General features: G+C 45.2%; 1 protein-coding gene across 15 annotated transcripts in view; it reads left to right on the top strand.

Moving 5' to 3' along the window:
- Positions 1-15,174, top strand: part of TMEM94 (transmembrane protein 94) — a 272,670-nt gene that overhangs the window by 169,596 nt on the left and 87,900 nt on the right. For all 15 annotated transcript variants that reach the window (XR_003856541.1, XM_029600531.1, XM_029600535.1 and 12 more), the window contains 3 exons: positions 1,094-1,198; positions 10,327-10,491; positions 14,610-14,825. Coding sequence is in view for 14 of the 15 variants with exons in the window: in XM_029600531.1 (XP_029456391.1) it covers positions 1,094-1,198; positions 10,327-10,491; positions 14,610-14,825 (486 nt within the window). In the remaining variant the exon portion in view is untranslated. The remainder of the gene's footprint in view (positions 1-1,093; positions 1,199-10,326; positions 10,492-14,609; positions 14,826-15,174) is intronic.

Below are 15,174 nucleotides of genomic sequence, written 5' to 3'. Positions count from 1 at the left end.
ATTCCTTGCTGCTTACACCCAGGGATAAGTCATGGCTTTCCCCAAGTCTACTTGGTTAATAACTGTTTATGGACATTTCCCCCAGGAACTTGTCTAAACCTTTTTTTTAACCCAACTATGATAACTGCCTTTACCACATCCATTGGCAATGAATTGCAGAGCTTAATTGTGTGTTGAATGAAAAAAATATTTTTGCCAATTGTTTTTAAATGTGCAACTTAGTAAATTCATGGAGCATCTCCTAGTCTTTTTAATTTTTGAAAGAGTAAACAACAGATTTGCATTTACTCATTCTAGTCCACTCATAATTTTATAGACCTCTATCATATCTCCCCTCAACCATCTCTTCTCGAAGCTGAAGAGCCCTAACCTCTTTAGCCTTCCTTCATAGGGGAGCCATTCCATTCCCATTATCATTTTGGTTGCCATTATCTGTACCTTTTCTAGTTCTGCTATATCTTTTTTTTGAGATACAGTGACCAGAATTGCACACTGTACTGTAAGTGCAGTTGCACCATGAAATGATACAAAGGTATTATGATATTTTCTGTATTATTCTCCATGCCCTTCCTAAAAGTTCCTAACATTCTGTTTGCTTTTTTGACTGCCACTGCACACTGAGCTGAGGATTTTAATATATTGTCCATGATGATGCCTAGATCCTTTTCCTGGGAGGTAACTCCAAATATGGAACCTAACATCGCGTATCTACAGTTTGGATTATTTTTTCCTTTGTGCATCACTTTGCACTTGTCCACATTAAATTTCATCTGCCATTTGGATGTCCAGTCTCCCAGTCCTGGCACCATTGAGATTCAAATAAATGGTGACGTGAGTTATGCAGGAACTTGGTAAGGGCATTCCCTTCCTTACCTGGTACACTATGAATCTGGAGGCAGTGAAGCAATGTAATCTTTTTAACATCCTCCATCCACAGGCCAGAGTGACCCTGGGTGTGGAAGGAAAGAGGATAATGCCTTGCCTTGTTTCTCAATACTATACATGTATTCAGGTTTTTGAATACATAAGATAAATGGATCCTTCCATTTTTATACATTGTAGCTTCTTAAGTTGCTGTTTTTCTCCCTGACAGGAAATGGTACGCTGTATCTGGATACACTTCCTGTGTGTTTTGAAAGGCAAGTCTCAAACACTCAGTTATACCTCCAGTTTACTGCATAGCCTTGGATCCATCACGGTAAGTATAGGCAGATTTTATGGGACTCTGAGATAAAAGTATGATTAGAGCAGTGTTTGATTCAGTGGACTACTAATGACTACTTCATGGATACGATGTGCCAATACCAATCTAACGCCAAAGGAACATTAGACATAATCCATTAACAGAATCTTCGTATAACCTTTCCTCCCATATTTTTCTAATTAATACATTGGTTGGCACAGAGGTAGTACTTGGTTCTTTGAGAGATTTAAAGCAAGCACTAATCTAGTGGTGAAACCTTACAGATGACCAAATTGTAGCATTAGAAGTTGCTCTGTGGAGAGCTGCATCCTGTGATTCAGTACTTGACAATAGAAAAATATGGAGGTTAGTCATGATGGGTTTCTGATGTGAGCCTGTAACAAAGTAATTATAAAAGCATATGCATACAGGGTAAAAACCACAGAATAAAAATTACATATGCATAAAAGAAAAAACATTTTTTTATTCCATTTTCCTCTACTCTTTCCAAGTTTTATGATAATACACAGTTGGAGAGCATGTAATGACAAACGCAAAAAAAAAATAAAAAATCAAGAACAGTGTATCCACCACAGGGAGATCAAAGGTATAAATGAAGTTATCCAGGACCATGAAAGTCAAAGTCCATGGGCTAGCAGTCTGCACAGACCCAAAAGGAAGAGTAAATATTTGTGTTTAAAATTCAAGCAAACATTAAAGAATGAATCTCTGAATTCTGATAACGGCCCCAGCTCTACTCAGGAGCGTTACTGTTGGTTGGGAATTACTTGGTACTCTCTCTTCCTGGAGGCTAGTTATTAAGCTGAAGGAATTGCTTATTCCAAGCTTTTTAGAATTAAGTAGTCTGTCCAATTCCTACTAGACAGGTGTCTACAATACCAAATATAGCCTCATCCTTTTTGGGTGTTCTTAGCAGAGAGGCCAAGGAGACTGAATTGCGCTCTTATACCCTAGAACTGGTCCCTCCAGTACAGGTTGAAGCCAGGCATGGATACAGGGTGCTTTGGATCCTGGGTGGTACCCTGTCCATGGCCCCCAACTCCCAACTCCCATTACCCTTTACCCTGATTCTGGATGTCTTCTAGGCTTGGGTCCAGCAAATTGTAATGTGTTTGTTTTGTTTTAATTTTTGGCTTTTGCATGTTTGTGCTATGGATTATGTATGTTTTATTCTGTAATCCGCCTCAAACACTGGTGTGACGAGTGCAGATAATACATTTTTAATAAACAGAAATAATGAATCAGTCACTGGTAGAGACTATAGTGAGAGGAAAGTTGCACTATCCCTCCCTAGGGTTTTCAGGGCAGATTGATCCAGTCTTAGTTGTGCCCCATTGCATGTCTAGACTTGTAGTTCTGATTTTCCCAAAGAAAAGCAGGATTACAAGTCCAGGCAAGCAATGGGGTTAAAGCAGGACTTGATCAGCCTGGCTCAAAAAAGAGGTTGCAAAACAACCGAAAATGCAAGCCTTTCAGCTATCTCCAAACTATCCGAGGTGCTCTGAGCAAGTCCTGGTTTTTAACCTCCCACTGTTAAGTATTCTGGGTTCCCTGTACGTACCAGGATCAGTCCAGACGGTGGGTTATGTCCCCCGTCCAGCAGATGGAGTCAGACAAAGCTTCGGAGGGTGCTGCCTCATAAACCAGTGCACCCTCTGTAAGTCTTCAGTATCTTTCTGACTCCAGCAGATAGGAGCAGGGGAACCTTGGCTTCCCCAATATATGGAGAGAGTTATTCTTTCTTTCTTTCTCCTCTGTACTTTTGTTTGATGGATCAAGTTATTAAAAAAAAAAAAAAAAAAGCAAGCAAATTATTCTGCCTTAACTTGCAGACAGATCTGTTTTTCACTTTGTCTGGTTTTCTTCTTTCCTTCTTGGTTTTGGGGTACGTTTTTGTGATTTTATTACTTTCCTTTAGGTCTCCTCGAACCAGCTCTCCTGGGGGTGCATGTTGGAGGTTTCAACCTCTCCACCCCCTCCCCTCCCTCCCCGCCGCATCCCGACCCGTGGCCCCGAGAAGCGCATTCCTCGGGGCTGCTGACCGCAGAGAGGTAACATTCCTCTGCTGGCATTCTTGTTTCCTTGGGGTCGGTGTGTTTAACAGTGGAGGCATTTTCCCGCTGCCCGTGGCGCTGTCTGTGTTTCCTCGTGGCTCTCTCCCCCTCCCCCTCTTGCCCTCATGCTGAGGGCTCTAAGATGTGCAGCGTGCGGGGAGCCGGGATCGAGGCTCTCCCACGAGGGGATTTGTATGAGGTGCCTCCCTGGTGGGGAGGGCACCTCGCAGCCGGCGGGACGTTCTTCTTCCCGTGGTCAAGTGCGCCTTCACAGATGGGGGCCGGCTCTGATTCTGCTTCGTGCGGGAACAGCGGCCATTTTGGTCTCAGAGCCAGCTATACCATTGCCCTCGGGAGAGAATTCGGAGGATCTTTCTGAACTGCTACCACCGGTTTTAACACCAGTTCCTCCTCTGGGACCCCATTTACAGCCTGGGAAACTTTCTGCCTTGCCCCCCCTCGGGCCCGCCCCCGTTTACTATGGACTATGTGTTACTTATGCACAATGCTTATTTGGCAAGAATGGCCCAGCCTCAGGATTCCGCAACAGAGCCCCCGCCTCCCAAGGTTCCCAAGGCAGCTGATACTCCTCCCGAGGGAGCCCTCCAGGGAGCCTAGGGCCCAGAGGGGGGGGCACCGGGGGCCCCTCAGGGGACCTCCCGGGTGCGTCTCGCTCTTCCCCCTGCGGGGGGGGGGGGGGGGTTTGACTCGGCCCCAGATCCTGGACTGGATGATCCCCTGCTTGGCCTGGATGAACCTCTGCTCGCTGCCCAGATGGAAGGGGACGACCCTAGGGTGCTACATATCTTTCAGAGGGACGAGTTGGACGCTCTCATTCCACATATCCTTTAAGAGCTGGGCATCGAGGCTCCCCTGGATCCGCCGGGACCCACTACCTCAGGGAAGAAGGGGGACCCAGTGCTGGCGGGTCTCCGCCCTCCGACCAGGGCCTATCCTACCTTCCTGCAACTGTTGGCTAGAGAATGGGATGCGCCTGAAGCCTCACTGAAGGTCAGCAGGGCGATGGATAAACTGTACCCTCTCCCTGAGGACTTCTTAGATCTTCTTAATGTTCCGAATGTTGACTCCACAGTCTCAGCTGTCACAAAGCTTACGACTATTCCGGTCACGGGAGGCACGGCCCTGCAGGACCTGCAGGACAGGAAGCTGGAAGTCTACCTCAAAAGGGTATTTGAGGTTTCCACACTGGGAGTCCGAGTGGCCATCTATAGCTTGCTTGCGCAAAGAGCAGAGCTTCGCTGGGTACAGCAACTCCTTACCTCTCAGGACCTACCGCCAGAGGAAGCAAGACAGGCAGACTGTCTGGAGGCAGTCATAGCCTATGGAGCGGATGCCCTGTATGACCTACTCCGAGTTCTAGCCAGGTCAATGGTCTCAGCAGTCTCGGCGCAACATATCCTCTGGCTCCGCAACTGGTCGGCAGATTCCTCATCCAAGTCACAGTTGGGATCTCTTCCTTTTAAAGGGAAATTCCTCTTCAGGGATGATTTGGACCAGATCATCAAGTCACTCTGTGAGAATGCGGTACATCGCCTCCCGGAGGATTGACCATGAACCTCGAGATCGTTTAATCCCTCCAGAAGTCGGTTTCGCAGGCAACGCCGCTTCCGCACCACTAGACAGACGATGCCTCGGACGTCCTCTTCCAGATCTCAGTCTTGGACTCGTTCCTTTCAAGGCCGTAGACCAACTAGGGATGGGGTGGCCCTAGGGGCTTCCTCCAAGTCCTCTCAATTATGCCAGACTGACCCACTCCCCGACCCCCAGGATCGGGGGACGAATCTCTCTTTTCTACGAGGAGTGGGTCCGGATCACGTCGGATCAGTGGGTACTAGACATCCTAAGACACGGCTACGCATTGGATTTTGCTCGACCCCCAAGAGACAGATTTCTCTTCTCTCCCTGCGGACCACCTCAAAAGCAGCTCATTGTACGGCAGGCTCTCGACAGACTTCTAGCTCTCGGGGCCATCCTTCCAGTACCTCCCAAGGAGGTGGGTTCAGGCCACTATTCGATCTACTTTGTGGTCCCCAAGAAGGAGGGATCCTTCCGTCCAATCTTGGATCTCAAGGTGGTCAACAAGTCCCTCAAGGTCCTTCATTTCTGGATGGAGACTTTATGCTCAGTGATCGCTGCAGTGCATCAGGGGGAATTTCTTGCCTCCTTGGACCTGACGGAGGCTTATCTTCACATCCCCATCCTCAAAGCACATCAGCGTTTCCTCCGCTTTAAGATTCTGGGTCAGCATTTCCAATTCCAAGCCTCCCGTTTGGCCTGGCGACCGCCCCCCGAACATTTACGAAGGGTAATGGTGGTCGTGGCGGCAGCTGTCCGACGCGAGGGGATTCTAGTTCACCCATATCTGGACGACTGGCTCATCCGAGCAAAGACACTGACACAGGGTCACACAGCAGTCACCCGGGTGGTGCAGCTTCTTCAATCCCTCGGTTGGGTTGTCAACTTCGCCAAGAGCAGTCTTATTCCGTCACAGTCTTTGGATTTCCTGGGTGCGCGCTTCGACACGGCGATGGGCAAGGTCTTCCTGCGACTGGATCGGGCCCAGTTGCTCTGGGGGCAGGTTCAGCGCTTCTCTTGTCTCCCCTTTCCCACAGCCTGGGATTACCTACAGGTCCTGGGATCCATGGCATCCACTATCGATCTTGTACCCTGGGCATTTGTGCACATGCGCCCATTACAGAGAGCGTTACTCTCTCGATGGAAACTGGTGTCGCAGGAGTACCAGCTCATCCTCACACTCCCCCAGCTCGCCAGAGACAGCCTGCTTTGGTGGCTAGACCAGGTCCACTTGGTGCAGGGAATGCCCCTGGAAATTCCAGACTGTGTGGTGGTCACCACGGATGCCAGCCTGTCCGGCTGGGGGGGCAGTGTGCCAGACGAGTTCAGTACAGGGGCAGTGGACAAAGTCTCAAGCAGTGTGACCAATCAATCGCCTGGAAACGAGAGCAGTACGTTTGGCACTGGAATGTTTTCTTCCCCTCGTGCAGCATCGGGCGGTCAGGATCCTCTCGGACAATGCGACCACGGTAGCATACATCAACCACCAAGGGGGGCACGAAAAGTCGTCATGTCTCGATGGAAACGGACCAGTTGATGTCGTGGGCGGATGTCCACCTCTCTTGCAGTCTCTCCCATTGCGGGCGTGGACAACATTCAGGCGGACTTCTTGAGTCGACAACGTTTAGATCCCGGGGAGTGGGAACTCTCCAAGGAGGCGATGCAGCTCCTCATTCATCATTGGGGGACCCCTCGCCTGGATCTCATGGCCACTTTTCACAACACCAAGGCACCGCGATTCTTCAGTCGCAGAAGGGAGCACGGCACAGAAGGCATGGATGCGCTGGTCCTTCCTTGGCCACGTCACCTCCTACTCTATGTGTTCCCCCCCGTGGCCACTAGTGGGCAAGGTTCTCCGGAGTCTAGAGGCCCACCAAGGTCTGGTGATCCTGGTGGCACCGGAATGTCCACACCATCCTTGGTTCGCGGATCTGATCAACCTCACAGTGGACGGCCCTGTATGCCTTGGCCACCTGCCGCGCCTACTGCATCAAGGTCCAGTATTTTTTGACCAGGCAGATCGCTTCTGTCTTGCGGCCTGGCTTTTGAAAGGTGGAGACTTAGACGCCGTGGATACCCGGAGGCCGTAGTCTCTACTCTCCTCAAGGCTAGGAAGACATCAACCTCCATCGCTTATGTACGAGTCTGGAAGGTCTTCGAATCCTGGTGCGCTTCTCAGGCCGCACAGCCGCGATCGGCTTCCGTGCCTCAGATCCTTGCATTCCTTCAGGAGGTTCTGGAGAAGGGCCTCGCTTACAACTCCCTGAGGGTCCAAGTTTCTGCTCTTGGATCCCTGGTCCACCTCCAGAAAGAGCTTCCGCTTTCCTCTCATGCTGACATCGTCCGGTTCCTCAAAGGGGTGAAACACCTGAGGCCCCCGGTTCAGGCCCCTTGTCCCTCCTGGAACCTCAACTTAGTTCTCAGGATTTTGGGCGGCCCTCCCTTCGAACCTATGCGCGCCTCCACTCTCAAAGACCTCACCCTCAAGACTGTCTTTCTGGTGGCCATTTGTTCTGCCTGCCGGGTCTCTGAACTCCAAGCGCTGTCCTGCAGGGAGTCTTACCTCCGTTTCACGGACTCTGGGGTCTCCTTGCGCACAGTTCCCTCGTTCCTGCCCAAGGTAGTCTCTCCATTTCATCTGAATCAGACGGTGGAACTTCCGTCCTTCTCTGCCAACGATCCACGGGATCTCCGCAAACTTGATGTTAAGCGCATACTGATCAGTTACCTGGAGGTCACCAATGATTTTTGTCTGTTGGACCATTTGTTTGTTCTTTGGTCTGGCCCAAAGAAAGGCTACGAAGACAACGATCGCTCGATGGCTCAAAGAGGCTATCGTGACAGCGTATATAGGGGCGGGTCGATAACGCCCTCTGGGCGTCAAGGCACATTCTCTTCGTTCTCAGGCGGCGTCCTGGGCGGAAAGCCAGTCTGTCTCCTCCCAGGAGATCTGCCGTGCGGTGACCTGGAAATCATTGCATACATTTGCAAGGCACTACTGCTTGCATCTCCAGTTGCCGACTTCCGGTTACTTTGGCGACAGACTCATTCGAGCAGGGCTATCAAGGGCCCACCCTATGTAGGGAAGCTTTGGTACATCCCACCGTCTGGACTGATCCTGGTACGTACAGGGAAAAGAAAATTATTCCTTACCTGCTAATTTTCGTTCCTGTAGTACCATGGATCAGTCCAGACGCCCTCCCTAAGGATTCTGGGGATTGGGGTTTACTGCTCAACTTTCCTCTGACTTTGCTACTTTGTTTCATCTAATCTGGTGTTAGCCTCTCCGTTTAAGGGGCTGTTACACAGTTCTTTTTTGCAAGTTCACTTTTTGATCCCAGTTCTTTGTTATCGGTTCTATATATTTTATTCATCGTCATGTGTGGTTGGTTATCTTGATCCATCCTCTGTCTTATTGCTCTGATATTCTCTATACTGAAGACTTACAGAAGGTGCACTGGTTTATGAGGCAGCACCCTCCGAAGCTTTGTCTGACTTCATCTGCTGGACGGGGGACATAACCCAGAGTCTGGACTGATCCATGGTACTACAGGAATGAAAATTAGCAGGTAAGGAATAATTTTCTTATTTGCCCTGTATGTTATCATTGACCAGAGGAGGACAACAAACTCCAGAACACTGAAAGATGGGAGTTCATAATAGACGGATTCAAAGTGTTGCAGACTGCTTGAAATTACTCAGCAGGATGAATGAATGGATGGCTGACTGCTTCCAGTGCTTTTGATTTGCACTTTTCATGAGCAATACGTTCTCCTAGAATAATTATGAAATGCTGTGGCCATGCTATGTACCTCCATAATCTAGAACATGGAACCTGGTAGGCCGAGACTTGCCTTCCCCCCCGCCTTCTAGAAAATGCCCAGACAGAACATTCTTTGCAATGTGCAAATTAATTAGCTGGCTGCAGTTTTCTTTGAGAAGCTGTCTAAGAAAACAGCAAAGCAAAGGGCTTAGTCGGAATGAACTGGCAGAATCTGGGTTAGGATCAGGACTTTTCGGCTCTGGTATTTGACGGTCTCACAAGGTTTGCTTTCCAGGATATCCTCTAGGAATATTCATTGGATACGCCTGCATTCATTTGGATACGAGCTGGGTTAGTTTGAACATTCTAGTCATGCTGAATGGCAGATCTGTTTCTGGCTCTTGGGACTGCTTTAGATTCTTTAGTACGGTGATTCAAGTCTGTTTCTGTCTGGGAGCCTTTTATACTAGCAGAGAAGATGGGCTTTGATCTTTTACTTGTTGTGCTCATTACATTGCCTGCTTATTGACTCTGTTGCCTTATCGTTTAGTCTTCTTTCTAGTTTTCTTTCCTTTTTTTCTATTAATGTTTTATTCCTTGGTTTTTGTGCTTTTTTATGTTCATGCTCCTTGTTTTTGAAAACCTTAAATCTACTTTTCTGCTATTTGTGCTAAATTCATTGTTTACATGTGGTAGTGTAATGCCCTCAGAGAACTTGGATGAGCGTGTCATGGACCCTTCAATTCTCAGAATTAACCAGTTGATATATTTAAGTATTTTAGTTTTTATTATTTTTGGAACAGAAACAAGTGATTCTGCCAGCTGGAAACCTTTCTGAGTATCAAAATAAACCAAAAAGGAATTATAAAATTGTTTACAAAAATAATTTACAAAGTCTTTATTATATCATAAAAGACACATAAAATATCACGTAATCTAATGATATATAGATACAATCATGTATTCATATTGTTACAATGCTGGAAGTGCCAACCCCATCCCCCTATAATAAAAACCTCAGTAAAGTCCACACACATACACATTCACTTATAGTATCCCTCAACAAACCTCTGAATAATGATATTTGTTATTGTTTAAATAGTCCTGAATGTGGGGGTGAAACAAAGAATTTTTTGTCGGGAGTTGGTACGCCAGATATGAGGGACTGAGCCACATTAGAAGGAGCAAGGAAGAAATAGTTATAGATTCTGTCGTTTACCAGCAAGTTTGAAAAGTGTTGAAGAAATGGAAAATAATTCTGTCTTCTTAAAGGCTGTGGCTGCCTTTCATTCATCCCAGCATTTTCTGGCATCCTTTACTACTCTCATTTTTATGTGGTTTTTATTTTTAGAGGTTTGTTGAGGGATGCTATGAGTGAATGTGTATGTGTGTAGACTTTAGTAAGGTTTTTATTATAGGAGTATGGGGTTGGCACTTCCAGCATTGAAACAATATGAATACATGATTGTATCTATATATTATTAGATTAAGTGATATTTTATGTGTCTTTTGTGATATAATAAAGACTTTGTAAATTATTTTTGTAAACAATTCTATAATTCCTTTTTGGTTTATTTTGATAACTTTCTTTTTATGTGTTGATGGTTTATGAATATATGAGTAAGTTTTAATTTTTTCTTTCTATGTTTTTGAACCTTTCTGAGTATGCCATGCCTTGTTGATGTTGGGATTTGTTGTTATGCATTTAGGTGCTTTGCTGTGTGGACAAGCAGGGGATTTTATCCTGGCCTAATCCCAGCCCAGAGACTGTTCTGTTCTTCAGTGGGAAAGTGGAACCGCCCCATGATAGCCACGAAGACCTGACGGACGACCTATCCATGAGATCCTTCTGCCATGCGGAGATGGATGAGGAGGTGAGGAGATCTCCAAGATACTTTCTTCTTCTCTTTCTTCCATGTGCAATATCTTCTGTAAAGAAGGAACAAGCTTATGGTAGACTTGTTATTACCCAGGAGATGATGAGAGGGAGGCTTGCACACTTAACTAAGCTATACAGCACAACTTGTGCATTATGGAAAGTAATAGGATCAGATGTTGAGTCCATAGTATAAATACATAGAAACACAGAAACATAGAAATGATGGCACAGCAAGCTTATGGTAGCATCTGCTGCACCATGCAGGTTACCCCCATGCTTATCAGTTTCCCAGACTGGGGATCAAATGATGTTTCTTCTTATGAGGCATTGAACAAGAAGTACCATTTTAGGGGACTAGATTACTTTTTATATTTCAAGTTAGTCATTTTTTGAGGTCTAGAGGAATCAAAGATCATCTGTGTTTGGGGAAAATCTCATTTTGAGTGCCTCTGTGCTAATGTGGATAAAATAAAGGGACAAATATAAAAAAAAATGTATGGGTTGCTTAATACTGAACCAGTATTATATGAAAGCATGGGAAAGAGATTTGGGATCAGAGATATCTGAGAATGAATGGGAAATGGCTTTTCTTTATAATATAAGCTCAATATTTTCCAGTATAACAGAAAATAGCTATAAAGTTTTGGTGAGATGGTATTTAACTCCCGAAATCATTCATAAGGCTTTCCTGGAGAGGATGCAGGGCAATAAGATCTTATTTTCATCTACGGTGAGAGTGCCCTGCGATAATAAAAATTTGGGAAGACACTTATTCTTTTATTAATCTGGTTACGAGTGTGCCCTTCTGAATATACCTGATGTCCAACAGGACAACAAATTTTGATGACTGCAAGATGTGAATTAGCATACAAGTGGAAAGGGACAATGGTACCAGCCATGACGGAGGTTATTAAACAATTAGATGTTAATTTGCTCAGCTGATAAACAACTACGATAAAGAGACGCTCTATTGTGAAATTTGAACGTATTTGGTCCCCTTTTGTGTCTTGGAAATCTGTAACACCTTGAGATCACCTTGTTTTGATCCCTCTTGCTGGATTTTGTGGAGAGTTGGGTGGATGTGGGTTGCTCTTTCCTTGTAGTCCATAACATATATAGAAGACATTTTATAAGCTGTCTTTTGTTGTATTGGGGTGTGGGGGGAAGGGGGCGGACAATGGATCATGGGTTGAATATTTTGTAAAAAGGCTTGTTCATCTGCACAGTTGTAATGTAAGTTAATTGTAGTAGTAGTGTTGATGTAAAACAGTGGTTGAAGCAATAAAAAATAATTTGCAAAAAAAAAAAAAATTCAGGGCCCTCTTTGGTTTCTGTTCAATCCAGTTCCCCTTTTCCCACTGCCTTTGCAGCAGAGAGCCATGATGGAGTTGCACCAACAGAATGAAGGCTTATCGGTTAAGGGTAGTAATTGCCACACCATGCATTCTTTTCTTCATTTCCATCCTCTAGCCTCTAGGGATCCACAGAGTTTATCCCTTGCCCGTTTGATTTCTTTCACTGTTTTAGTCTTCACCACCACCTCCAGAAGGGCATTCCAGGCACCCATCACACTCTCCGTGAAGAAATATTTCCTGACATTGGTTCTGAGTCATCCTCCCTGGAGTTTCATTTTGTAACCCCTAATTCTACTGATTTCTCTCCAGTGGATACAATTTATCAAATGTGCCTCATTAACATTTCAGGTATCTGAAAGTCTGTATCATATCTCCACTACACCTTCTCTCTTCCAGGGTGTATATATTCAGATCCTTCAGCCTCTCCTCATAGGTTTTCTCATATAGACCCTACACCATTTTGGTCGCTCTTCTCTGGACTGCCTCCATCCTGTCTTTGTCTCTTTTGAGATATGGACACCAGAACTGAACACATTATTCCAAGAGAGGCCTCACTTAGAACCTGTACAAGGGCATTATCACCTCCTTTTTCTTACTGGTTATTGCTCTCTATGCAGCCCAGCATTATAAGAACATAAGAAAATGCCATACTGGGTCAGACCAAGGGTCCATCAAGCCCAGCATCCTGTTTCCAACAGTGGCCAATCCAGGCCATAAGAACTCTGAGATGCGGCGACCAGAATTGTACACAGTATTCAAGGTGCGGTCTCACCATGGAACGATACAGAGGCATTATGACATTTTCCGTTTTACTCACCAGTCCCTTTCTAATAATTCCCAACATTCTGTTTGCTTTTTTGACTGCCGCAGCACACTGAACCGACGATTTCAATGTGTTATCCACTATGACATCTAGATTTCTTTCTTGGGTTGTAGCACCTAATATGGAACCCAATATTGTGTAATTATAGCATGGGTTATTTTTCCCTGTATGCATCACCTTGCACTTATCCACATTAAATTTCATCTGCCATTTGGATGCCCAATTTTCCGTCTCACAAGGTCTTCCTGCAATTTATCACTACATCTACCGGTTCACCTTTATCCACATGTTTATTAACTCCTTCAAAAAAATGAAGCAGATTTGTGAGGCAAGACTTGCCCTGGGTAAAGCCATGCTGACTTTGTTCCATTAAACCATGTCTTTCTATATGTTCTGTGTTTCTGATGTTTAGAACACTTTCCACTATTTTTCCTGGCACTGAAGTCAGGATAACCGGTTTGTAGTTTCCCGGATCGCCCCTGGAGCCCTTTTTAAATATTGGGATTACATTTTCTATCCTCCAGTCTTCAGGTACAATGGATGATTTTAATGATATGTTACAAATTTTTACTAATAGGTCTGAAATGTCATTTTTTAGTTCCTTCAGAACTCTGGAGTGTATACCATCCGGTCCAGGTGATTTACTACTCTTCAGTTTGTCAATCAGGCCTACCACATTCTTCTGGCTTTAGCTATCGCCTTGTCAAATTGCTTCACCATCTTCATATTTCTAGACACTATTACTCCAAGATCCCTCACTTGGTCTGTGCACATCAATCTTTCACCCCCCCCCCCCCCCCATCACATACAGCTCTTTTGGATTACTGCAATCCAGATGCTTGACTCTGTACTTCTTGGCATTGAATCCCAGCTGCCAAATCTTCAACCACTCTTCCAGCTTTCTTAAATCTCTTTTCTTTCTCTCTACTCCTTCAGGCATTCCACTCTATTGCAGATCTTAGTATTATTTGCAAGTAGACAAATTTTACCTTCTATCCCTTCCACAATGTCGCTCAGAAAGATCTTGAACAGAACCAATCCGAAAACCGAAACCTGTGGCATTCCACTTAACACTGTTCTCTGAATAGGTTCTCTGAATAGGCTCCATTTACCATTACACTCTGTTCTCTGAATAGGCTCCATTTACCATTACACTCTGTTCTCTGAATAGGTTCTCTGAATAGGTTCCATTTAACATTACACCCTGTCTTCTAGCCATCACTTCCAAGCTTCTCATTTTATTCACAAGCCTCCTATGTGAGACTGTATCAAAAGCTTTGCTGAAATCCAAGTAGATCACATCGAGCGCTCTTCCTCGATCCAATTCTGTAATCACCCAATGAAAAAAAAAATATCTGATTTGTCTGACATGACCCTCCCCTGGTGAATCCATGCTGCCTTGGGTCCAGCAACAATATAGGACTGGAAGAAAAGGAAATAATCAAAATATTTGTATAGGAATTTCAATTTGTTTTTAAATTAAATGCCTTAATTTGTTTGTAACCATTCATACAAAAGCTATTGTTGGAGCCATACGTTTTGTCCTTAATGAAGACCTGCGTTTGATGCAGCAATGTGGACTACAAAACTTCTCTTGTATTATGTTGGGGTAAGAGAGTGCTCTTTCAGTACTCCTGGAGGGTGAATGCTGCATAAATTCCTGCAGTGGGAGGGTGGCAAGGGTACTGCTTGTTCTTGTAACTTTTTTTTGTATATTTATTTAGTCATTTATTTATGTCAGCCAAACACCTTTTTCTTCATTTTTTGAATTGAACAGCAGAAATGGCTTTGAAGTTTACAAACCACATGGTCATCGAAAGTTGGCTAGCAAGGATTAGTTCAGTTTGGTGTTTATAGCCTGTCCACTGACTTTCTGTTGCCTCACTTGCAGGGCAGTTGAGATACTGGAAATGCATCTTTGTGTTGCTTTTACAGCCCCATGAGAGGGATGCTTTGCTCTCTGGGCCAGTGACAGATGCCATTCAAGTTATTAGTGAGCAGGAGAGAAGCGAGTGGTCTAGCGATACGCCAAAATCATCTGATGTGCATGTGTACCGCAAAACCAGTAGCAGCAGAAGCAAGCATGCCTCTGGGTCCAATGTGAGCTTCAGTAAGGACACTGAAGGGGGAGAGGAGGAGGGACAAGCTCAGGTAAGTCATAAAACAGGATACAGGTGATCAGTGTGTTTCCCTCAGCTACAAGCACTCCCCCCTTGCAGCATTGTGCACTGCAAAATCATGTCTCTTAGATTCTACAAAGAGAAGCAGATGGTACTTCTCACACACAGATTACATCATCAGCTGGAGCCCCGATGTGGAAAACTTATGTCGTTGTTTCTAGAACTTTGACTAGGCACACAGAGCATGCCCTATGCACACGTCCACACGGGGTCATTCTTCAGCCTCTTCCACGGAGTTGTAAGTTTCGCAGTGTGATTGAGCTCACTTTGGCTGTTTTTATCCTTGTGAAAAACTTTATTCTATTTGCATTTTTTCCTCT

Source organism: Rhinatrema bivittatum, chromosome 4, assembly GCF_901001135.1.
Source record: "Rhinatrema bivittatum chromosome 4, aRhiBiv1.1, whole genome shotgun sequence".
NCBI classification, from domain to species: domain Eukaryota; kingdom Metazoa; phylum Chordata; class Amphibia; order Gymnophiona; family Rhinatrematidae; genus Rhinatrema; species Rhinatrema bivittatum.
Note: the sequence above shows the minus strand (reverse complement) of the source record. Positions and strands in the feature narration are given on the sequence as shown.